This window comes from Phalacrocorax carbo, chromosome 1 (assembly GCF_963921805.1).
Source record: "Phalacrocorax carbo chromosome 1, bPhaCar2.1, whole genome shotgun sequence".
Taxonomy (NCBI): domain Eukaryota; kingdom Metazoa; phylum Chordata; class Aves; order Suliformes; family Phalacrocoracidae; genus Phalacrocorax; species Phalacrocorax carbo.
Window position 1 is genome coordinate 37,661,959 of NC_087513.1, and position 22,076 is coordinate 37,684,034.

The following is a 22,076-nucleotide window of genomic DNA, read 5'->3' on the forward strand; positions in this document are numbered from 1 at the left end:
CTCAAAGAGGCAAACTCTCCCAGAAAAGCTCCACAGCATTACAAAAATAAGTCAGGCAATGTGTTGAAATCCTGCATGCACTAGAGAGGGAAAGAGGCAGTTCCCGGAGGAAAATGATTGAGTACTTAAAAAATTTCATGGCAAAAGAATCCGTTACCTTTATCCTCCAAAGGAGACTTTATCTTTATATCAGTCCTTCACTAGCAGGAAAAGGAAATCAAAGTCCAGCCCCATCTTGCATTTGACTTTCCTGCTCTTAAAAGCATTACACTATTGCTGTCCTTTGTCAGCCTTCTTGTTTCCAGAGTCTCTCCTGCTTTCCCCGTAAGCAGCTCCTGCCTTGACACAACCGCAGCCTGAAGGCCACCCCTGCTGAGCGACACAACAGTTGTCCCCAGCAGCCAGGACTCTGACTTACTACTCTTGAGGCTCAGGCAGAGCCCACGCAAACAAGCAGTGCTTGGCTGCGTCCACCCCGGCAGTGCTGGCTTACATCTCCGGGGTCTGAAAATGGGACTTCTGGAGAAAACAGGGCAGAAACACCAAAGTTTCAGCCAAGCTAGTTAGCTTTTTGCCAGCACTTCTGGAAGCAATCACAGAGCTAACTGCGAGCCCAGGGCCAGCCACGCTGCCCGGCTCTTCTTACTACTAGATGAGGGTTTGTAGGTATAGGGACAAAAACCAGGACTTGAGGAATGAAGCACAGTGCATTGCTGATTTTCTTAAGCAAAGCTGGGTTACAAGATCAGAACCCAGTGCAGGGAAAGGCAGCAAGCTGACCTACAGCTGCAGGCGTCATAAACGCATAAGCAAGGAAGCCTCAGATAATCTATGTCAAGCAAGGAACAGCCACTAAAATGATCTCAAGTGTCTCAAAAAGCTCATACATGAAGAGTGGACCAGAGCAATAATTGACTGGGAGAGTCAATTCTACTTAAGAGCACAGACTTTTTTTTTAAAAAAGTAAATTAGATAAACTCTTGAGTGTTAGTATTCAAATAGATACCATGAATTTACCTTACTTTTAGATCATTAAAACCTGCATATTATGTGCCTTATACTGTAGTCCTTTGCAGCACAATACAAAATACATTAAGTTTCCATTCCCTGTGTTATGTCTTCATGCAAAAGGGGGAGAAAAGGAAAGATGTTTTAGTCAAGAAAAAAACCTAAACACCACATGTAAAAGGAAACAGCTTACAAGACATAAATATAAAAATATGTAAGAGATCGGAGAATATATTTGCTGTCAAATTCACTTCCAGGCAAAGGATACTAAACTAAGTGTTCTCCCAAATTCTTCATGGACTCAAGTAAGTGATGAGGTGTATAAAATTTGCTACAAGATAAGCTTCCACATTGCTATTCTATGCAATGTGAGTGGTACCAAGAATATCAAATCGCAGTACCCATTTTAAAAACGCCGAAATATGTCTGGAAGCACTGGCTTTCCTTATGCTATCATAAGCATCTTTACATCTTGCATTTAATACATGACTTTTAAAGTACATTACTACATTCAGTCTTGCTTAGCTAAACTGATGGAGAGAAAAAGCTGGCAGACAGGATATCATCCAGCTTGGCAAAAGTGCGTTTGTCCTCCAGTTCTTGTAGTAAAGAGACTGATCAATCTTTCCAGTGCTGAGATTAATAATGAATATATTTTTCCTAGTTACTGAGTTTCTGATCACCTTTACTTACCCCACATATATGTTCCCCCTCCTTAATTATGCAGGTTTTTATTACTACCCTAGCCAATTTTACATCATAGAGAACTCATCTGTCATTTCAAACATAGACTCCTTAAAGCATAAAATAAGAAACTGTGCTGTAAGTCTGCATGGAACTAACAAATCTGCAAATATTCATTCCTCCCACACATACCCACACACTTAGTTTTTGGTCATAGCACACCTCAGTTCTGCAAAACTCTTTGATATCGATTCTAGTGCAGTTACCTTTCTCCAGCCTCACCCCTGCAGCTTTCATCCAAGCCACTTCCTACAGCCTGGATTTTCTGCTCCCCACCTTGCATTTGGCTGAGATCTTGCAAGGAGAGCCTCGGGGACAGGACTCAAACCCAGCTCCACAAGCTTCATCTCCAGCACCCAGTTCTCTCCCACCGTTTGCCTGCACATCTCTCCCATTCCCTCCATTCTCACACCACCGGACAGTGATGGTTATGGGTCCTTTTGGTTCTTCATCAGCCTAAGTATGCAGGAATTCTTACCCACAAGTTGGATGGCTCCTCTGGCTGCTTCCCCAACAGCCTCTGGAGAAAACTGCAGCAAGCAACCCCACGCCCCCCACCCCCCACTGAAAAGGGACAAAGCAAGCCTCACACCCTCCTGCACAGGAACATCACCTACCACCCCTTCCCCATTCCCAGAGACACTACTTGCCAAAAACAGTAGCAGGAGCATACAGCAAAACACCAGATTGACTGAACAGAGCTGTCTCCTTTTCCTCTCCCCATAAAAACCATTTCAGCTGCTGGTCTGCTCCGAAGGGCAGCAGATTTCTCTTTCACCTCTTCTGAAATGCCCCCCCAACTCAGAAATGAGCAAGGTGTCTGTACCCACACGCAGCCTCTTCCCCCAGCCTCCTCTCCCACTTCCCACAGACAGCTAGCACAACAGGAAAACACCTCAGAGACAGAGAGTTTGTGCAACACTTTATTACACTGCTGAAGACTGGGAATCGGTTCTGGTGACAGCCTTTTTTCTGTTACTCAGGCTGAGGAAGTCAATAGTACAATGTTATTACAGGGTCACCCTCCCACATGGGGAAGCACCACAAACCCTCTCAGTACTGTCATTTGCAACTTTGTCCTGTTAATAGGGCAATTCAAGCTGCAAAGTATAATGCTGTTACAACCAGGTGCCCTCCAGTAGCTAGTGTATTTGCAACTCCTGTTATTCTCCAATGGCAAAGAGCAGTCTCTAAACTTTTGAGGGTGATACAGCAGTCAGACTAAGACTTAAGGTGAAAGGCAGTAGCACAGATATTCACAAAGACAAAACATAATTACAGCAAAGCATGGAAGGCTCTGTTTGGCACAAAGTGGGAAGTCAGAGCTTACATTTCAAGAACAGAACATGCTTACATGATTGTAAAGACATCGGTACTTGCAGCAAGAGGCAAGGCAAGTTATCATAACCTTTTGTGGGAGAGAAACATAATCAGTAAAAGCCATGCCTGCAGCGGTATCTTTTGTATTTCAATCTTAACAGAAACCAACTTTTTGACTTAAACTCCCTTTTTAAAAAAAAAAACTGAAGATTATATACCTTACACAGTGTCAACTAAGGATCTAACTTTGCTTCACTTACACACATCATACAGCAGACCCATATCAATCCTCCTGAATTCCCATGAAAGTGCTTGCACAACTGCATAGCTAATGGTGAGAAAAATCATACAATATAAGGCTACAGGTACAGCCGAATTGACCCTTTATTGTTTTGAAAATATTGATTTCCAAAATAAAGTACTTTCAGGGTATCTAGAAAACATACTTTTTCCAAACCTGGAGCCTAGAAGTTAGTGGTGAAAGAGACATTTTAGAATGAGGTAAACATACTGCATAGGCTAGATATTTAAATCCAAATGTCAAGAGCGATTTGGCTTAATTGCAAAATTATTTAAAACTGAACAGAAAGAATGAGCTATATACTCATAAAAACCTGAAAACAAATCCAGGTTGACCCTAGCAGCAAATTAGAAACCAGTTCATTTACAAGGGGCATTTCCTATTGCCTTTTTCTTTTTTTTTTTTTTAAGGTAGCCAGACAAAAGCACAATTTGAAAAGAGCTTTGCTGCTTTTTCCATGGAGCTGTTTTTCCTAGAATAGTTGTTCAACCTCAGCTGGTCTCCTTCAGTTAATCTAAGCCAAGACTGGTAGTGGACACACAACATCACAACACTCCAGTGAATACTGGCCTTCCAGCCCATGCTGCAGCTTTTCTTGCCCCAGCCTCCGTTCTGGAACAATGACAAAGCTTTATGACATGGATGTTCAGAGCAGAGACTGGTGCTTAACAGAAAGTGTCAGAGACATCAATTATTATTTTAAACCATTTGAAGACTAAGTTATAATTAGCAATTTTGTGATTCTTCTATTTTTCTTTAAAATTTGTTCTTGCAGGTTCACTTTTTTAATATTCCCTTGTATCAGGGTACAGTTCCCAGAAATAATTCCTGTCAGGCAATGCAGTTTTCTAAAAAGATAATATCTTCCATCCTCACCACATTTTCAATAAACTCTGTAGAAATCAGTCAATGATCAGACTAAGATAAAGTGCATATATTCCTTTCTGATACAGGCAACAAAGTCGTGGACTGAAAAAATAAATCATACTGAAACCACACTAAAAAAAAGTCATCCTACTGTGGCCATTTAGCACCCCACAACTAAGTCATCCCACTGAGTACTGCCCAAAAATATTTTTCTTCAAGTGTCTGTTAGCTTTAAAAAAAGTGAACTTATAGCATTAAAAATAATGGCTCCTTTTTAATTAGACTCTGAGAATCATGAATTTATGTAATCCTTGAAAGCTACAGCTCCCCCAAGGCTGGCATACTGCCTCGACAACTTGGAAGTAGTTTGCATTTTACCCTTTGGATCCAGGCTTCAAGCTTGCAAAAGCTTTGGAGTTTTTAAGGGAATGTGAAATTTCATTGAGAAAAGAAATAAAATGATAGTCCCTTTCTGACTTCTTGGACTCAAAAATAACTACAATGGTAAAGTGAGGCTCGGGGCGAGTAAGAAAGTACGTGCTTTGGACTTTGTCATCATAGAAGTGAACAACTTTCTCCAAGCTGTTGAGGTCAGATGTTCTATCAGTCATAATCATGATTACGTTGGGCCAGTGCATAACAGGCCTGTCGCTGGGCAGAGACACCACTGCAGGGTACTGATCCACTCCTTTGGGGGCTTCCCTGTAAGAGTGGGGATGATGATAACCATGTCCCTGAAAACTCTCTGATCCACGATTGTCAAAAATTAAGGAAACGTTGACAGCATCATACTTCCGGATGAAGCTGGAAATTTTCCCAAAGTAATCAGGATTTGTTTTAGCAGTCAAAGTTTTCATTTCAGATGCTGTAGTTTGTCGACTGAGGGCCTCGTGAAAGTAAAAGCTAAACTTGGCAAGGAGAATGTTTTTGAGCTTCATCAGCCAGAGGAAGAGGTGCGGAGGTTGTACAGCCTTCTGAGACTGTCCTCCAAACAGATGCTTCTTGGTCTCTCGCTGCTTCTCAAAAATTTGGCCCCAAGTCTGTAGTTTTGTGTGAGCAGTGTGCAAGTTGACCAGGGATGGAAGGAACTTCCACTCTGAGATCTGAGCCTGAGCCTTTAAGAGATGTGCAAGCACATCTACTTCCAGCTGGAAACTGCTTTCAAGAGGACTGAGGATTGGGTGATGAAATCTAGAAAACACAACATTATTCAAGACATGAGAACTACCATACACAACAGTGCAATGATCAGATAGTACTTGTCAATTCACAGACAGAAGGCCAAACCTCAAACCAAAGTGTAAATCAAAACATAACCTTGTTAATTTAAAAACAAAAACCTGTTCTTTTCACATAATTGGGGCAAATATTGTAATGAGCATACAGCACGGCGTATTTGAAACACCTGCCATACATTTCTCTACCAAAGCAAGGGATTTATATTTGATCAGTTCAACAATAATCACTGTTTATCTTGATCCACGAACTACTAGAGCACTGTTTCCCATTAAATTCAGGTGATTTTGTTCAAGTTTAAAATCTCTTCTGGTGGTAAAATATGTCTTGATAGTTCTGGAATAGCAGTAAGACATTAACTTAAACCAAAGGAATTATGTTATAAATTTGCTGTTTGTATAGGGAAGCTATGAGGAAGCCAAGCTGAGCTTCCCCCACCCAACCTCACAATAAAATTGTGATGGGAAATTAGTCAATAGAACCTTGATTAACTGTATTTACCAATGAACCACATCTCAAACTCCAAACCTTGGAATAACTAAAGGCAGTGAAAGGGAAAACATTTGGCAGGATTTCATCATATCACAATGAAGGTGCTGTAACAACCAATTTCTCTCTCACTGAAAATTCAGGTCAAGATCAGCTCTTGATTTAACAGATATTTTTTTACAAAAAAACCAAACTCAAACCACCTCATCTACCAGGTAGAAGTGCCACTACACATCCTATTCACAAGAGTGATCCTACTACTAAAACAAATCTCAATGAAATGGAATTTTATAGGTCCATTCTATAGCCTTCTCACTTTATTTTTTCTAAAAATCAGGAAAAAAAGACAGATCCAGCCTACCTCCCTTCCCTTGATACTCAAATTACTTGTAAATTTATAACATCATAATCAATAAACACATTTAATTCAAAACTGTGCAAAACTGTTCCAGTCACAGAAGCTAAATATGTAACTTTAGAAAGAATGAGTCTTTGAAAACATAAGTGGCCTTTTCAGTAAAAGTGTTCCCTAATAGCCATCTAGGACTCTTTTAAGAGGTCTACAACAAAGAACCACCAATAGTTCCAAGGATAGACTTGATGAAGTGGCAACTTCAGAAAAATAACCTGGGTCTTGTTATTGCTTTAAAACAAAGAAGTTTATACTGAATCCTTCCAGCCTTTAACAGCTCATCATCAAAGTGAAATTGACTCCACTATTCACCTCAGCTTCCAGAACACAATACCTAAAATCAATATTGGAAATACTTGGTTCAAACCCAAAGCATTTTTTTTTTGCAGATCAGAAGAGAGAATGAGAGTTTTAGGCTTTTCATTCCCTCTCCCTTCACTATTTTTACTTTGACTTTCCATCAAGCTCTCACCAAAACATTAATTCTTAGGCTTGTGAAAACTGTCTAACAATTTCATCACTATTTTTAAGCATCTCTTTTTTGACAGCCACCATACCTGTCTCCTGAAAGAATTTGCTGTTAACATGCAAGTCCAAATTTATTTCAAGAAAATGAAATTATGAATATCATAAATGTTCTGCAGACAGGCTAGGTTGGGTGACCAGCCACCGTCTGTACACAGTACATGTCAGCAACCATCGTATCGACCCGCTATAGCAGGCTACTTTGGTAAGCTGAGAAGCACAAAGTATATTTACATTTCTTTGAAAAAACACGGGTCAATTAAAAATAATATTCTTCTAACAGTCAACATTATACATTTCCAATGGTTTCGGTGTTCAGCAGAAAACCAGTTTTGTTGCCATGTATTTGACGGAGAAAAAAGCATTATGCAACATTATTGATTCCAAATACTCCCATCAAGTGCACACTTAGCACAGTGTATTCAACACACCTGTAGTCAGACCAACAAGGTTATTCTTCAACCTTAAAAGCAATTAAAAAAAATCCTACTAATGCAGCACTGCCAAGTCTCCTGGATTAACATTATGATATACGGCTTCCCACTTCTACTTTGCTTCATGGCTCATAGCTATTTTCATGTTTGACTGCACATCAGGATTTGCAAAACTGTTTTAACCTAAAAATACACACCTCAGCCACAGCTGAGAAGCTTGATATGGTTGCAGAGTAAACTAACTGGTTATGTACTCAGTATATCTGCTGCAATTAACTTTTGTAACATAGAAGCATCTGACTGAGCTCAGTATAATGTAAAACAGACAGCTTTTTACCATACTTCAATAAGCCAGAGTGTCAAGAACTTAAAAACTCATTGGAAAAATGATTTTTTTTTTCCCCTAATCATTCTCAAAAGCAGAGGGATGCTAGAGTTTTGTTTTGCAGACCATGAAGAAGCCTCATTTTTCTACAACTTTTTATTTCCTTCCATAGATCACACATGCATGCATTTAAAAAATGCTAACTAGATGAAAAACATTTAACACTTAGAAATAATTATAACAAAATATGTTTACTAGTTACTTATTCATTTTATACTAGGCTTTTAAAGGATCCTGCTTCTGCTGCTGTTTTAATTATTTCAGTTAAGATCCCACCCAAACCAACAGTTAAAAAATTCAGGAAAAGGTACTTCTCCAGCTGTATTCTACAGAAGAACAGAGAGGAAACAGTCTAGTATTGGCTGTGTACAGGTCAGCAATAAGTAGTAGCAAAATAGCTTTAAACTGTTCCAGAGTTAACGATTTTTCAGATACAGATACAATATGACTTGACTGTTGACAGTTAACTAATTCTGACATTCCTTCCAGCAAGTAGCTATTTGCTCTACATCATCTGAAGAGCTCTTCATAGATGTAGAGGAAAGAAACCAAGGCCAGAATCTATCTGCAGAACAGACACCGTTTGGCCTTAGTACAGTTGGCTGAAGTAATGGCACACAAGTGTAAGTGAGGAACATACTGACAGAGGGAAGAGACTGGGTAAGGACTTTATTTGACCTTTCACCTGAGAGGCTCAACAGACTGTAAACCAGAAATGCCTTCCAGCCAGCACACATCAACAAAACAGCCCCCAGAAACTCATCCAAGATATGAAGAAACTAAAGGAAGGACTAAAGGAAGATATTATTGACACTTTTTTCAGAAATATTCTGTACTGAGGAGGACCACAGAGCAGCTAATGAACTAGCTCTAACAGCATCTAAGATGGAGACGTTCGAAGAGCCTGCTCATTAACTCAAAGCAAGATCATCAGTATTTTTCCCAGGGAGATGCTGTTTATTTTTTTAAAGAGGTTATAATAATGCCTTAGAAGTACAGACATGTCACTGAAATTTATTTAAATAGCATACTAAAACATTTCACGTGTAACAGTCTCCAGTTATTTTGTCAAAGTACCAGTTTTGGTTTTCAGATTTTTAACTGCTATTGACTCAGCATGTGCTCAGGACAGTGATGGTTAATGTCCAAAATAGATCAACTTTAAAACAAACAAACAAAACAAAAAACCCCAAACCCACCTTACCTCCTTTTACTCTCTAATGTCTATCATACCAAGGTAAAAAAATATGTAAGTTTCATTTTTCATTGGACAAACAGCCCTGATATTGTAAGGGTTCACAAACCAGGAATTGCAGAATAATCACTAGTAGGATAATAGACTAGTTTTGATTTTCAAATAGCAACATTATGTAGCAATTTGCCTAAGTTATTCCTAAAAAAAAATAAAAGGAGTCAGCTGCAGCGCTTAGATTTGGAACATCAGAAAACAGCACTGAATTACTCTAATTCTTCCTCGGTGTACACTTTAAAAATCATACCTGAAAAAAAATAAGACTTCACAATATTCTCCCCAACTGTCTTCATAGACACTATATCACTAGCAAAGATTTAAAAAATTCAACTGCATTTGAAAGTTATCTTCCTACAATGGCTACCTTGTTTTGCTTTGAAATAGAGAGTTACAATTTCACTCTGTTGACAAGCACTCAAAGATTCTTTTTTAAACAGCCATCACTCAAGGCTTACATGTGTTAGACATGAAATACCCACCCCAGAGTCATTTAGAAACATCCTGGGATTCTTTTAACAGGAACTATGAGATCTTAACTTCAAGAAGCCATGATGGCAGGGACCAAAGAGTCAGAGGTGTTTCTCCTACTCGCCCCAGTACCTCTCAAGAGGAGTGGTAACAGAGCACCATAAAACTCTACTAGGTAGGCCAAATAGTGGTGGTATAGCTTTTAGAATATACGTCTGCTTAATTCGAGTCTAAACGTAAAACTGTCACACAAATATCTGTTTTAATTACATATCAATATTACTGAAGCCCACGTGAAGTTAAGTCTTGTTTCCCCTCCACTCCTAATGAAAAAGCACAAGTCTTACACCTTGTACAAGGAAAATAACTCTTCCTCTCTGATGAGCACGAACACGCAGAGTATTAATTAAGGAATAGGAAAGATGGCTCCTAGGACACGATGAGCAGATACCTTCTCCTTTTTTTATTTTTCTTCTTCAGAGGAGTCATATTCTGATCTGATGCTGCTGGCCCAACACTGACTGCATGCATTAATTCATGCAAGGGGCTGTGCGGCTCAGCAAAGGGCATCAAAGTCTTTAGGCTTGCTTTGAACCTCGACATAATTTATTACAGATCATACGCCTGAGTACTTACTGCCAGCAAACAAGCACTGACCTTGAGCTGTATTTCCTTAAGATGGATTCCAAAATGTTTACCAGTTCCTCAGAGTTAATGAACTTTTGGGTGCTGAGCGTGTACATTTTTTCATAGAAGTCAGCAATTTCCATCCGAGCCTGAACAAAAAAACAGAGCTGTTCAGACAGGTGAGAAAGCAGCTCTTCCAAGTGAGGAGCTGTTCCTCCTAGTGCATTGCGACCCGTCGCCACCACCTTCTTCAGCTCATTATGCAGAGATGTGTAGATGGTTCGGATGGAGTCCTTTCGGCTGAAGAATGACTGACCACCTGTTCAGATAAATATGGAGGTATTACCAAAATCCAGGGAGAGCAAAGATAGACAGCAATACTGGAAAATTGTATATAACCACACTTCTTCTCCCCTAGGTGTTCCTCAGTGTCGTTTAATCACAATTTTTTTTTTTTAAATGAAGAAACATATTTCAGTGTATTGTTTTGCAAGTAACTGAATTACACACAGCATATACTCAGCAGCACTTTATGTAATTTCACGCAAGTTACACTTGTCCCAGTTCATACCTCAGCAGCTGACTGCTGCAAAACTACACTCCCTCACACCTGCCTCAGCTATGGTGTGACCTTTCAGAAAACAAGGGTTCAGTTAAATTTGCTACTGTGATACATGACCTGGAAATACTGTTATCTGTGGAAGTCAGAAGAATCAAGTCATGATGAAATTTTAATAGCCTCCACTCCTATTAATAACTCGATCTTTTCAAGAGAATTCCCCTAACAATACCTCTTCAGTCATGAAGCACTCAAATTTGCAAAACAACCTTTAAATGGGAAGCATGTGACATTTGTGCATAGAAACCAAATGTTTCCAGTCCCTACACAATCTCAATATAAACCAGAATTCAAAGGGAAAATAATCACAGTTTATCTTGGTGAGACCACAGTACCGGTTAATCCATAACTAAAACTGGAGGGAGGGGGGGAAAGTCTGTGCTTCTCTCTACCTGCTCAACACTATGAGGAATTTTAAAAAAGAAAAAAAAAAAAGACAAAAGGAGAAAGTCAAAGAAAAGATATTTGATGCTACCAAAAGCCTGTATAAAGGTACTAACTTTATTTCATAATTTCTATTTACAGGCTGCTTTATGCGGTGCTGTGGCACTCAACAGCTACAACACAGCAAGGATCGAAGGGACCGAATCTGCAGAACTTTTAAAGATTCCAAATTTAGGTTCCGCTTTGAAACTGCTTATAGATTTTGTAATGGTGGGTAGTCCTCTTCACATCCATTTTACACATATAATGTTCAAAAGCGACCTTAGCAATTTGAGGCAGAAAGGCAGAGAATTGGTTATCATGGTGAAACGGCCTAAGCTGAGAGTTGCCCCCAGGTCATGGGCAGGATGCAGAATCATTTATTGCTGTTGTTCATGAAGTATATGAACAAACAACTTTGTCCCTTCTGTTGTCAATTTTACCGTTTCTGCAAACACCAAATGCACTTTTTAAAGTCAATTTTAAAGTTACACTTTTTTGTCTGTAAAGATCATCTTATAAAATATTTCCAAGTCACTACTTAAACACCAAAGCAGAATTTTCTGGATGCTTTACAACATCACATATCAGACTCCTATCCCTTGATCCATTTTCCATGCCAGTCTGCAGTTCAAAGAGAAAATAAGCAGCTCTGCCCAGAGGGCAACATGATGACAGCTCATCCTGTGCCACTTCTATTTTTCTATTCACATACTGAGAGAGTGAGAAGTGGTCACGGTTGTGGCCAAAACTTCCTGAGATCCCATAGAACCTACATGAATTACAACTTTTAGGAGGCTATCTCCAGCCCTGAGTACTTACACATGTACTTACGCATAAGCAGCTCTAATATCAGGCCCTTGGATTGTGACGTTATATGCTTTAATCCTCCAGTCACCCCACTGAGCTCACCTTTGCCAGAATCTCAGCCAGAGCACCCCAGCACAGAAACAACTCTAGCTAAACCCCGGGAACGGCAGGGTGGTGGCACTACCAGCCAAGAAAGAGATGTACCTATTCGCACAGCCACCTGCGCTCTTACTTATTCTTTAGGGGCAGCCCAAACGGCACAGCCGGTTTCTCACCGGGCCCACGGGCACCTGCTGACCCAGCGCCCGCGTTCCAGACGCACCTCACCGAGGCCTGGATCCCCGGGTACCGTGCAACCCCCGGGCGGCAGATCACCTCCCAGAGCCCCCTCAGCCGCCCCTTCCGCACCGCGCTGCCGGCACCCGCGGGGCTGAACTCGGGGGCAGGCCGTGAGGAGGCGGGGAGGCGCTGGGGACCCCGGCGGCCACCTCAGGGGTGAGGGGAGGGGGAGCGGAGAGGGGAGGGAGCCCGTCGGTACCTAGCTTCTGGCCCAGGAAGGTCATGCTGTGGTAGGCCTTCTCGGCGGCGGCCAGGTGCGCCAGCCCGGCCAGCAGGGCCAGCCAGCTGGCCCCCGCGCTCTTGTTGGCCTCCCGCTCCTTCTCCACGTTGTCCTTGGCCTTGTCGTAGGAGAAGATGCCCAGGTGGGAGAAGAAGGTCTCCAGCACAGCCTGCTCCACCGGTACCGGCGCGCCCAGCGGGATCGACTCCCCCATCCCGCCCGCCGGTGACCGCCAGCCGCCTCCACAACGGCCACCACTTCCGGGTCCGGCGGCGCCGCCGCGTGAGGGAAAGAGCTCGCACCGCCTCTCGTCACGTGAGGAGCGAGGCGGTCGGGCGGAGGGGGCTCGGGGCCACGTGACGGGCGGGGCCGAGCAGGGCGGGTGTAACGGTGCGGCGGGGCCGCGCGCGCAAGGGGCGGTCGGGCACGTCATGAGGCGTCCGTTGAGCGACGCCTCGAGGTGCGGAGCGGCCCCGCGGCCTCCAGTTGGTGCGAGGAGCTTCTCGCCCGCGCCGCCTTTGGCTCTTCCGACACTTCGGTCCGAAGCCCGTTTCCACACTGATTTGTTGCTGCAATTAACGAGTTCCAAAACGGAAGGGTTTTTTGCGTAACCTTGCTCTGGCCCTTTGGCGGCCTGTGAGCCAGCAATGTGTGCTCACAGCCCAAAACGCCAGCCGTACCCTGGGCTGCATCAAAAGCAGCGTGGGCACCACGTCGAGGGAGGTGATTCTGCCCCTCTGCCCCGCTCTGGTGAGACACACCCCCACACACCCCCTGCACTGCTGCATCTAGCTCTGGAGCCCTCAGCACAAGAACATGGGCCTGTTGGAGCAGGTCCAAAGAAGGGCCACAAAAATGACCAGGGGGCTGGAGCACCTCTCCTGTGAGGACAGGCTGAGAGAGTTGGGGTTGTTCAGCCTGGAGAAGAGAAGGCTGCGGGGAGACCTTATTGCAGCCTTTCAGTACTTAGAGGGGGACAACAGGAAGGACGGGGGCAACCTCTTTAGCAAGTCCTGTTGTGACAGGACAAGGGGTGATGGTTTTAAACTGAAGGAGGGTAGATTTAAACTGGATATAAGGAAGAAATTCTTTACAATGAGGGTGGTGAGACACTGGAACAGGTTGCCCAGAGAGGCAGTGGAGGGCCCATCCCTAGAAACATTCCAGGTCAGGTTGGACGGGGCTCTGAGCAACCTGATCTAGTTGAAGATGTCCCTGCTCACTGCAGGGGGGTTGGACTAGATGACCTCCAAAGGTCCCTTCCAACCCAAAGCATTCCATGATTCCATAACTCCCGCAGGACTCTCCAGCTCATCCAAACATTTTGTGATTATAGTTTCCCCCTCCCTTGCAACACAGAGATCATGAAATCACCCCAATCAATCCTTTTTTTCAGATCATGTTTTGGATGGATGAGCTCCCTGCACTGGTCCACCACAGAGGCAGTGCGGGGGAAGCAAAAAGCACAGCCACTGGGGCACAAGGCCGCGGAAGGGGCTGTTGCAGCATCACTGGGTGCTCCAAACCTTGCAGAATAGCCACCCCACTTACACTGAGCAAGGCTCTCAAAGCTTGACCTCTCCTTGCAGAGCTGCAGCTCTCCAGCTACCCCAAAACAAGAACATTTCCAGTTTCCTCTTGGGACAGTATTTCCCCGTGCTCTGCTTGCACCTGCATTTGTTCTTAAGCCAACATCTAGACAAAACACAGCATCAGTTCTACAACTCTGGCAAGACCCACTTGAGACTAGCTTGACACTAGCTGCCTACTTTCTTGTACAGGGAACACTCAAAACACAGCTATTTAAAATAGGCACCGGACACAAAAAAAATTATGTGTGAAGCAGCAGTTAAGGTGTAACCTTAACTACACCGTGCCTGCAACACCTTTTTTTTTTTTTTTAAACTGTTGCATTATATTGTAAATAGGGTAGCCTAAGGATTGGGTGTTGGTATAAAAATTAATTTTCGTCATAACAATTGGTCTAACATCAAAGATAAGCCTGCCAAGCCCTTTGTCACATCTTGTTTCTAGGTGCAGGCACTTCCGTACGCACCCATGAGTTAATCCACAATGGTACATAACATCCTTCAGAGGGTTCAGGTTACATCAAAGTTTTGGCTTTAAATGCTGAAAATTTGAAGTAGCTCAGCTGAAGTTCTAAGGTCTTTATTCTTAGAGCTGCCAGGTTTGACTTCTAAGTGTGCAAAAAGCGGCCTTCTTCCTGAACTCAGCTATATTTGCTTAGCGTGCCCAAGGGTCAAAAGGATGTAGGATTACATAGCTGCTGCTCAACAACAGACTTGCTCTGACCTGGACAGCTGGTTACTGAAATTTTGGTAATTTAAGTCAGCACCTGAAACCTTCACCTGTTTCAAGGCAATCAGAGCTGTGAGCAGGCTGCCAACAGTTTACAGAACACAAGGAGGAAGAAGAGGGACTCCTCGGTATCCAGGACACTGTTTCCAAAAGACAACTAACTGGGAATCAAAGGTTCAAATAAGACCTTTATTACAACACACAGCTGACAGCACATCTTCGTATTTAGAAGAAAGTATTTGGTCTCTTGGTGGTGAAACGTGGTTTGTGCTGGCGACGCAGAACTCTGTGCGGCAAGGGGAACTTGATTTTAGAATCCTGCAAGAAAAACGTTCCTATGTTAATTGAGATATCAGGTGAACAACAGAAAATAGTTTGCAATAAAGCTAAGCTATATTCAACTGCTAATTTATGTGTAGAGAAGTAACGCATCCACAGAGTAGATATACCTCATAGGAGCTGACAAATGCCTTAGTTTTGCAATTCTTTTTGAAAGAAATGCCTGTTAAAGGTGAGTTTTCTGCAACATAATACCTATTATCTGGTTTAGTCTAACTTGTCTTTCCAACAGTTCTAGCATTAGAAGCCTTGATCGTAGTGTAACATAATTCTAAACCTACACATGGAGCTTTGGTTCCATCCCTATTTTTGCCTGCAAAGCAAACCTGTACCGGCCAAGAGCGTTCCCCCTTCCAGTCCAATATTTGACCGGGACCCACCAGCCACTGCAACTTCACTTACATGGAACTGCTTGACCGCGGGTCTACGGCACTTGCTGGCAGCAATTTCCTCAACTTTCATGATCTGAATAGAGTGAGCACGGGCACGATGACGGGCTCCCATATCACGGTCTGGAACAAGAGCATTGATTAAAATAAATCTTAAGACTACTTTCAGTTAAAAAAATCTTACTGCCTCTTCAGGAAATGTTTATAGCACCATCTACAGCTTCTAAAATTTCTGATCAGCTCTACTTCATCACACTGGATTTAGTATCTGAAGTGATGGCAGAAATACCACAGAACCAATATGCAGCAGCAAATTCTTCTGATTTTGAGAAGGTACACATGTACACAAGTAATCTACGCAGGACTATTTCATTTTTTGCACAAGAAAACTGTGATTCAGAATCAACACTGAAATACAATTACTGGAAAGACATGTGAACTTCAAAAAAAGTTCCCTTCCAAAAGGTGCCAGTAAAGGTGGGATCTGAGGTTATCTTTACTTTTCTTAAAACTGACAAGTTTTAGCCCACATAATTAGGCTTTCAGAAGAGGAGGAAGCCATCCTATATGGGCTACCTGAAAATTTCTCCCTGCGGCAGTGAAAATCCCTGCCTTCAAATCATGATGTCCATCACTAGTTCCACAAGATACACCGGCTGAATCTCTGTTGTGCTTACAGCACTTCCCAGGAAGATCCACTGTGCCTATTAAAAACTTACCTGTCAAAAGTATTCTTGAGCATAAAGGTATCAAAGTCATTGTATCATGACAAATTAAGTTCTTGGGTCTCTTAAGCAATCCTTCCATATGTTAATTAACAGAATTACTGTAAATTAATGTAGAACCTTAAATTTCACTTTCAACAGCACTTCAGCTTTCGAAAGGCGACAAGATACATTTAATATTTGCACACATGACAAGAATATCATTATTAAGAACAATATTCTTTGGGTTTTTATGTGCATTCTATAGCATTTATAACACTTCTGGATTCAAATATCAACAGCATCAGCTACACAAATAGCCTATCCCTGAAGTACTTCACATAGCAGACTGAAATCAGGACATCCTTTAATCCTCCCTGAACTGACGCAACGAGATCTTGGAGCAACACGGATTCCCCCCCAGTGATTTTTTTTTTTTACTTGCTCCCCAGAGCCCATATGTTGGTATATTCCACACAATACCTGAAAGAGTCTCTCCACAAGACTTGGGAAGATATACTCAATTATTTTAAACTAATAAATGTAGTGCAAGAAATATATACAGCACCTAAAAGGTCATGAAACTCTTGGTCTGTATAGCAAAACTCATTATTAGAATTGTAGAGAGTCACACGAAGATGAAGTGGGAATATTTTCAGCTAGAAAAACTGTGTAAGAAGTGGTAATGAATAAGATACCACATACATCATACATAAACATCTATGGACGTCTCCAGGAACCCCCCCACTTTATTTTTCCAGTGTGCCAGTTATCTTATCATGGATCAAGTCAGCATGCTTTAAGCCCAGTTTAAGATTTAATCCTGTGTTTATGTACTGGTCCTACTGCTTCATACCTCAAATGGTTGCATGTACTTACAGCACTGAGTGACTGCACCAGCCGTGGTCAAGTCCCTGTACTCCCTGTACATGTTGTGAGTTCCGCTACGAGAATCATAGCGCAACCAAATACCAAAATTTTTTACCCGCAGAGGGGACTTCTCATACACCTGGAATTACACAAAAGCACAAAAAATAATAAGAGACAGGCTTTTTTACAAGTTTAGGAATAAATATTTTAAAGCTGTAATGAAACCACTGTGATATTTTATTGTCCAGATGACTCTTAGAGAGGTATATTCCACAATGAAGCAAGCGTAAGAACCAGACAGGAGCACTGACTAGTGGCACAGTTCACAACTCTTTAGTGCTGGGAATTAAGTTTCGTTTTAGTTTACTGGATGAACAGTGTCACTCTGAAAAAACGAATTTGTCACTCAGCTTCACAGCAGCTGAAAGATAAACTAATTGCAATGTCGCCCCCAATAACAGCGTTTCGTACCAATTCTTTCCATATGTACCAACTAGAATTCCTTAAACACCTTTCCCCCCCCCCTTTTTTTTTTTTTGCTTTTAATCCCGCACCTGGCCACAGTACACAATCTCTCCAGAAGATTTCTTCATCTTCTTCAGCTGAGAAACGAAGTACCAGAAGCGGGACTTGGCGACAACATGGTTCGGAGCGAAGATCCGCATGCGGTAGAGAGGAGGAGTCCTGCATTTCGGCGTGGGCAGGCATCGCCCCACAACCTTGTACTCCCGCAGCTGGAGAGAGACGAAAGACAGGCCGTCCGCGGCGTCAGCTCGAGCCACCGCGGAGCCGCCCCGCCCCGGGCCCTCCCGGGAAGGCACTGCACGTCTACGCGTGAGCACCGCGGCAAGGGCGGCTCAGCACAAGAGAAGGGGAAGAGAGGAACCACCGGCCCAGGCGGACGGCCCAGCCGTGCCGCCCGCCGATCGCGGCCCCCCGCCTAGAGAATGCGCAGCCTCCCCACGCATCCCGCGGCGGCACCAGCGCCGCCGCCATATTGGCTGCTCGTCTACCTCATGGGCTGGGCCGGGCCGGGCCGGGCCGGGCCAGGCAGGGCCGCTTGGCCGCACAGGGGCCGCAAGCCCGCCCGCCACCCTCCCAACAGCGGCCTCGGTACCGGTCCCGGTATTGGCACCAGCCGCGCCCCGGCCCTCACTCACGGTGCCCGACGCCTTCATGGCGCTGCCTACTCCTCCGCCGCCCGCAGGAAAGGAAAGGCCGCGTGCGCCGTCGCCTCCCGTCAGCCGCCCGCCGGCAGCCCCGCCCCCGCCCGTCCTCTCCGCCCATTGGCCGGGAGGAGAGAGCGATTGGAGGAGGTAGCCGTCAGTCTCTGCTCCGCGGCGGCCGGCGGTGGATACCGGGAGGGCGGAGGCCGCGTGGCGTGGGCCGGACCCGGCTGGCGGCGGGACCTCGGCGTCTCGTCCCCGCCGGAGCCCGCATGGCCCCGGGAGCGGCGGGAGAAGGCACGGCTGTGCGTAGCTCCGTCTCCCCCCGGCCCTGCTCCCGTTGCCCCGAAGGACCCAGCCGGGAGGCCCCAGGCCGCGGCAGCTACCACTGCGCTCCCCCCGGGGTGGGTACCGGGCGTGGAGGACTCCCGGCGGGAGCCTGCACACCCGTGGCAGACCGGGGCTGCTGGCTACCGTGAGGTTGCCCCTGTGGATCGCCGCACGCTCATTTTGATGGGATCCTTTCTGCCGGCTGGCCCGGAGAACTTTGCTCCGCTGCACCGGGGGCTGGGAAGGGCTGTGCGGTGACGGCGAGGTCTCACAAACCTTGCTACCTCACGCTGTGAAAGCTGCGCTGCCACAGCCGTGAGACGCGGATGTTACCGTAACAGCAACACCGCTGTAGCGATTTTGTGAACAGCTGCATCTTGCTGCAGTTCCTTTGGTCTTCCTTTAAGTCTGAGTCTATAGACGCGCATGCGCCCAACCACGCAAAAACCCCCGCGCGTATCGCTCCGTTGCGGAACGATTCGCGGAAGGGAGGCAGGCCACGTGCGCGGGCAGCAGCCGGGCCGCTCGCCTCCTCGCAGACGTGCCCACGCCGTTGCTTTCGCAGTGCGCGCGCTTGGGCCCTCGCGCGGCTGCGGGGCTCCACCGGCGGTACCGAGCCCGCGGCGACACGGCCGCCACCCCACGCGTCCCCGCCGCTGCCGACAAAGCACGATTTCGGCATCCGGGCGGGGGAGGATAGTTTTAGGGGCGGAACGGGCCAGTCCCGGTTTAGTAAATCGGTGTAATTAGTTTTAGAGTGCGGCGGGGCGCTGAGAGAGGTACGCCTCAACCCGCCATGCCCGGGGAGGGGGCGGGGCCGATGGCGGTCACACCCATCCGCCGCAAGGGGCGGGGCTACGGCCTGCAACGTGCCGCGTGGGCGGGGAGGCGGCTCCTCCCGGTGTACCCATCGCCGGCCGCCCCGCCGGGAAGGAGGTGAGCGCGGCGGGCCGGGCCGGGCTGTGCCGGGGCACGCTGGGAGCCGTAGTCCGGCGGGGCGGGGCGGGCCGGGCCGAGGGGCGGGGGCAGCGGCAGCTTTCCTTCCCGGAGGCGCGGAGGCTGTTCCGCACGCGTGAGGGCCGCGGCGCCTCCCCTGGGCGTCCTCTTCTCCTCCTCCTCCTGCCGCCGCCAGCCGAGGCGGCGCGGCCTGGCCCGGCCCGCTCCCTATGCTCGTGGCGGCCGCGGAGCTGTGGGGGTGGGAACCGGCAGCGCCGCCGCGATGGAGTGACAGGGAAGGTAACGGCAGGGACGGGCGGCGTGGCGTGACTCAGCCCAGTGGTGGCGGCAGCGGGGAGGGGCTGGGCTGTTGCGGGGGCAGTTGGCGGGGGCCGCCGGCGGCGCCTCCGCGGCGGGGAAGGGGCGGTGCGGGCGGCGCCGCTGAGGTGGCGGCGGGGTCCCTCGAGTCGCCCGGCCGGTTCCCGTCAGCCCGGCACCGCCTCCTCCGCAGCTGTGGGGCTCCGGGGAAGGGGTGGGGGGGATGCCTCGGCCGCCCGGCCCCGCCGCCGAGGTAGCGGGGGGTGCCCATACGGCCCTCCGGGAGTTGGTGGGGTCTGGGGGTGCGTGCGGCAGCGAAAAATACCGGGGTTTTTCTCCTGTAGTGTAGGCTGTCGCTTGCGGCGCGGTTGCGTTCGGGTGCTGCGGGAGCTGCCTGGGTAGCCGTCCTCCGTTATGGCTCTGGTGGGGGGAGGAAGTAACCGTAACCTCTTAAGCTGCAACGTGAAGGGAGGGACCTCCCCGCACCTCCATGTTCCGCTGCTCTCGACGTGCTCTGGTGCGGTGGCTCCCCGCTGTCCCGCCCCGGGGGAGCCCGCCGCCGGAGGAGTGCTTTGTCACGCTGCAGCGGCCCCGGGAAGGGGCCGAAGGGGCTAAGATGCCCCCTCCCCCCCCGATGCCTTCCCGCAAGGCCTGGGGGCGGTGGGGTGTGCGTGGCCTGGCTGCCCCCCGGGCTGGGCTGGGCTGGGCTGCAGAGCCAGGCCGCGGTGGTGCGGGCTCTGCAGCCGGGGGCTGGGCCCTTTGACCAAGTGTTGGGCGGGGGGCAAGAAGGCCTTACTCCTCACATTCCTGGCCAGCAAGAATGTGCTTGAAGTGAAGACCTAATGTGTCATTTCCAGAAAGAAAAAACTTTCTAGTCTAGTTGAAAAGTTCTCGAAGTAGCTGTAATTGCACAGCTATTCATTTTAACTGCATGTTAGGTCAGTGTAAAGGCTCTAGAGCCCAGGAGTCTAAATATGCTCAAGATTTGCAGCCAGCAAAACAGAGATCAAAACAGAATGTGAAAGATCATCTTTTGCTGTCTTTGTTCTGTTAGAGAGAAAACTTGAGGGAATGAAAATTAAGCAGGTCACTGGCTCCCTTTGTGCTATCACAGTCTTGTAAATACCTAAAATGAGAGCTGCAAATGAAGTGTTCTTTAATTACTAATTGTACCCATGGCTGGCACCTGTAGTTAAAATGCTCTGGATGTTTGCATTATTAGAGCATATCTGGACCCAAGTTACACACCTTTGACCACGTTAGTATTGTTAAACTGGGCAATCTTCCCCAATTGAAGTGTCCTTACAGTTTTTTTCCACGCTTTACTGTATGAAAGCAGTCTCTGCTATCAGATGCATTTATAAGTACGTAATACGTGAAAGAGAATAAGCTATCCCGCTGAGAGATACGTGTACCTGTATGACTTTGCTATTAGGGAAGTGCACCCTCCTAATCATAGTAAGATTAGTTTGCCACCCAACATAACCTAACAAAAAAAGCGTGTCTCTACATAAATAAGGCAATACTTTCTACACAGCTGCACATTAACTATTAATGTTACTGATTATTTTGTATAAATAAAACTTGCTTTATTGACATACTTAGTGTTATAGCTGAGTATATCTTGCAATGGATTTTGCTAACTGTAAGTACTATTAAAATTGCAGTTTGATGTTGCTTTTGAAGTGTAACCGGCTGGTGAAATAGACTTGTGGTGGAAAAGCTACCTGCTTAACTAAAACCATGTAGCACGAGAAGCTATTTTGTTAGCTTTCGTAAAAGGCTCATTCAAATAGTCTCTTTTGATTAATTGTCTTCTAGAGTTGGCTAGTCAAGCTGAAACTCTTAGAAAAGGATATGTGGTAGAAGATGAAAACTTAAATGTGCTCATGTAGCATATACAAAATTAGTAGAAGTGGTTGGCATTGCTGTTAGCTGAACAAGTGAAGAGAATACATGTTTGAGCCAGCTTATTTTTAATAGCAGAATTTGTCACCTGGGCGTAAGAAGATTACTACCTTCTGGGCAGATAATGTAGTGATATCAGCAGGAAAATATGCCAAAAATATGCTTCTCTATATTAAATAGTTTTACTTGTATAACTCTGGACCAGACCCTAATTGAAAGGTGCTGGAAAAAAAAACCCTCCTCTGTAGTACTTTATTTTATTCTGGCTTTTTTGTATGTTGGTTATGGGGAAAACAAGCTGGGGGCTGGGGACGCAGA

The 22,076-nt window shown here is 45.9% G+C and overlaps 3 protein-coding genes and 1 non-coding gene across 8 annotated transcripts in view; 1 reads left to right on the forward strand and 3 right to left on the reverse strand.

The window, feature by feature from the left end:
* Positions 1 to 2,661: 2,661 nt before the first annotated feature.
* KICS2 (KICSTOR subunit 2) lies at positions 2,662 to 12,781 on the reverse strand. 2 transcript variants are annotated; one of them, XM_064448621.1, is made up of 4 exons: positions 12,459 to 12,780; positions 10,314 to 10,387; positions 10,099 to 10,235; positions 2,662 to 5,431 (listed from the first exon to the last, which is right to left on the reverse strand). In XM_064448621.1, the coding sequence occupies exons 1-4, from the start codon at positions 12,691 to 12,693 to the stop codon at positions 4,615 to 4,617; spliced, it is 1,263 nt and encodes a 420-aa protein (XP_064304691.1). In that variant the 5' UTR covers positions 12,694 to 12,780; the 3' UTR covers positions 2,662 to 4,614. The 2 variants fall into 2 exon arrangements, with proteins under 2 accessions (XP_064304691.1, XP_064304687.1); XM_064448617.1 differs by having other exon boundaries at positions 10,099 to 10,387; positions 12,459 to 12,781.
* Positions 12,782 to 14,973: 2,192 nt separating this feature from the next.
* Positions 14,974 to 18,391, reverse strand: RPL18A (ribosomal protein L18a). The gene is made up of 5 exons (XM_064448642.1): positions 18,261 to 18,391; positions 17,655 to 17,834; positions 17,110 to 17,239; positions 15,540 to 15,649; positions 14,974 to 15,116 (listed from the first exon to the last, which is right to left on the reverse strand). The coding sequence occupies exons 1-5, from the start codon at positions 18,276 to 18,278 to the stop codon at positions 15,024 to 15,026; spliced, it is 531 nt and encodes a 176-aa protein (XP_064304712.1). The 5' UTR covers positions 18,279 to 18,391; the 3' UTR covers positions 14,974 to 15,023.
* On the reverse strand, positions 16,361 to 16,492 carry LOC135311663 (small nucleolar RNA SNORA68). The gene has a single exon (XR_010371276.1). It is a non-coding gene; the product is annotated as a small nucleolar RNA SNORA68 (small nucleolar RNA).
* A 66-nt stretch (positions 18,392 to 18,457) lies between the features above and the next one.
* XPOT (exportin for tRNA) overlaps positions 18,458 to 22,076 on the forward strand; it is a 30,537-nt gene continuing 26,918 nt past the window's right edge. For 2 of the 4 annotated variants that reach the window (XM_064448626.1, XM_064448635.1), the window contains exon 1: positions 19,697 to 19,832. The gene's annotated coding sequence lies outside the window, so the exon portion shown is untranslated. Of the gene's footprint in view, positions 18,671 to 19,445; positions 19,533 to 19,696; positions 19,833 to 22,076 lie in introns of those variants that run through there. The other 2 variants (XM_064448633.1, XM_064448630.1) reach the window with 2 other exon arrangements.

Coding starts and splice junctions, on each gene's coding strand:
- RPL18A (XM_064448642.1), bottom strand. Junction 17,240..17,654: donor AGATTGTGTACTGTGGCCAG/GTGCGGGATTAA, acceptor GTGTAATTCCAG/GTGTATGAGAAGTCCCCTCT. Junction 15,117..15,539: donor CCGCGGTCAAGCAGTTCCAT/GTAAGTGAAGTT, acceptor TTTTTCTTGCAG/GATTCTAAAATCAAGTTCCC.
- KICS2 (XM_064448617.1), bottom strand. CDS start 12,693: ATGGGGGAGTCGATCCCGCTGGGCGCGCCGGTACCGGTGGAGCAGGCT. Junction 10,388..12,458: donor CTTCCTGGGCCAGAAGCTAG/GTACCGACGGGC, acceptor TTATCTGAACAG/GTGGTCAGTCATTCTTCAGC. Junction 5,432..10,098: donor TTAAGGAAATACAGCTCAAG/GTCAGTGCTTGT, acceptor TGTGTTTTCTAG/ATTTCATCACCCAATCCTCA.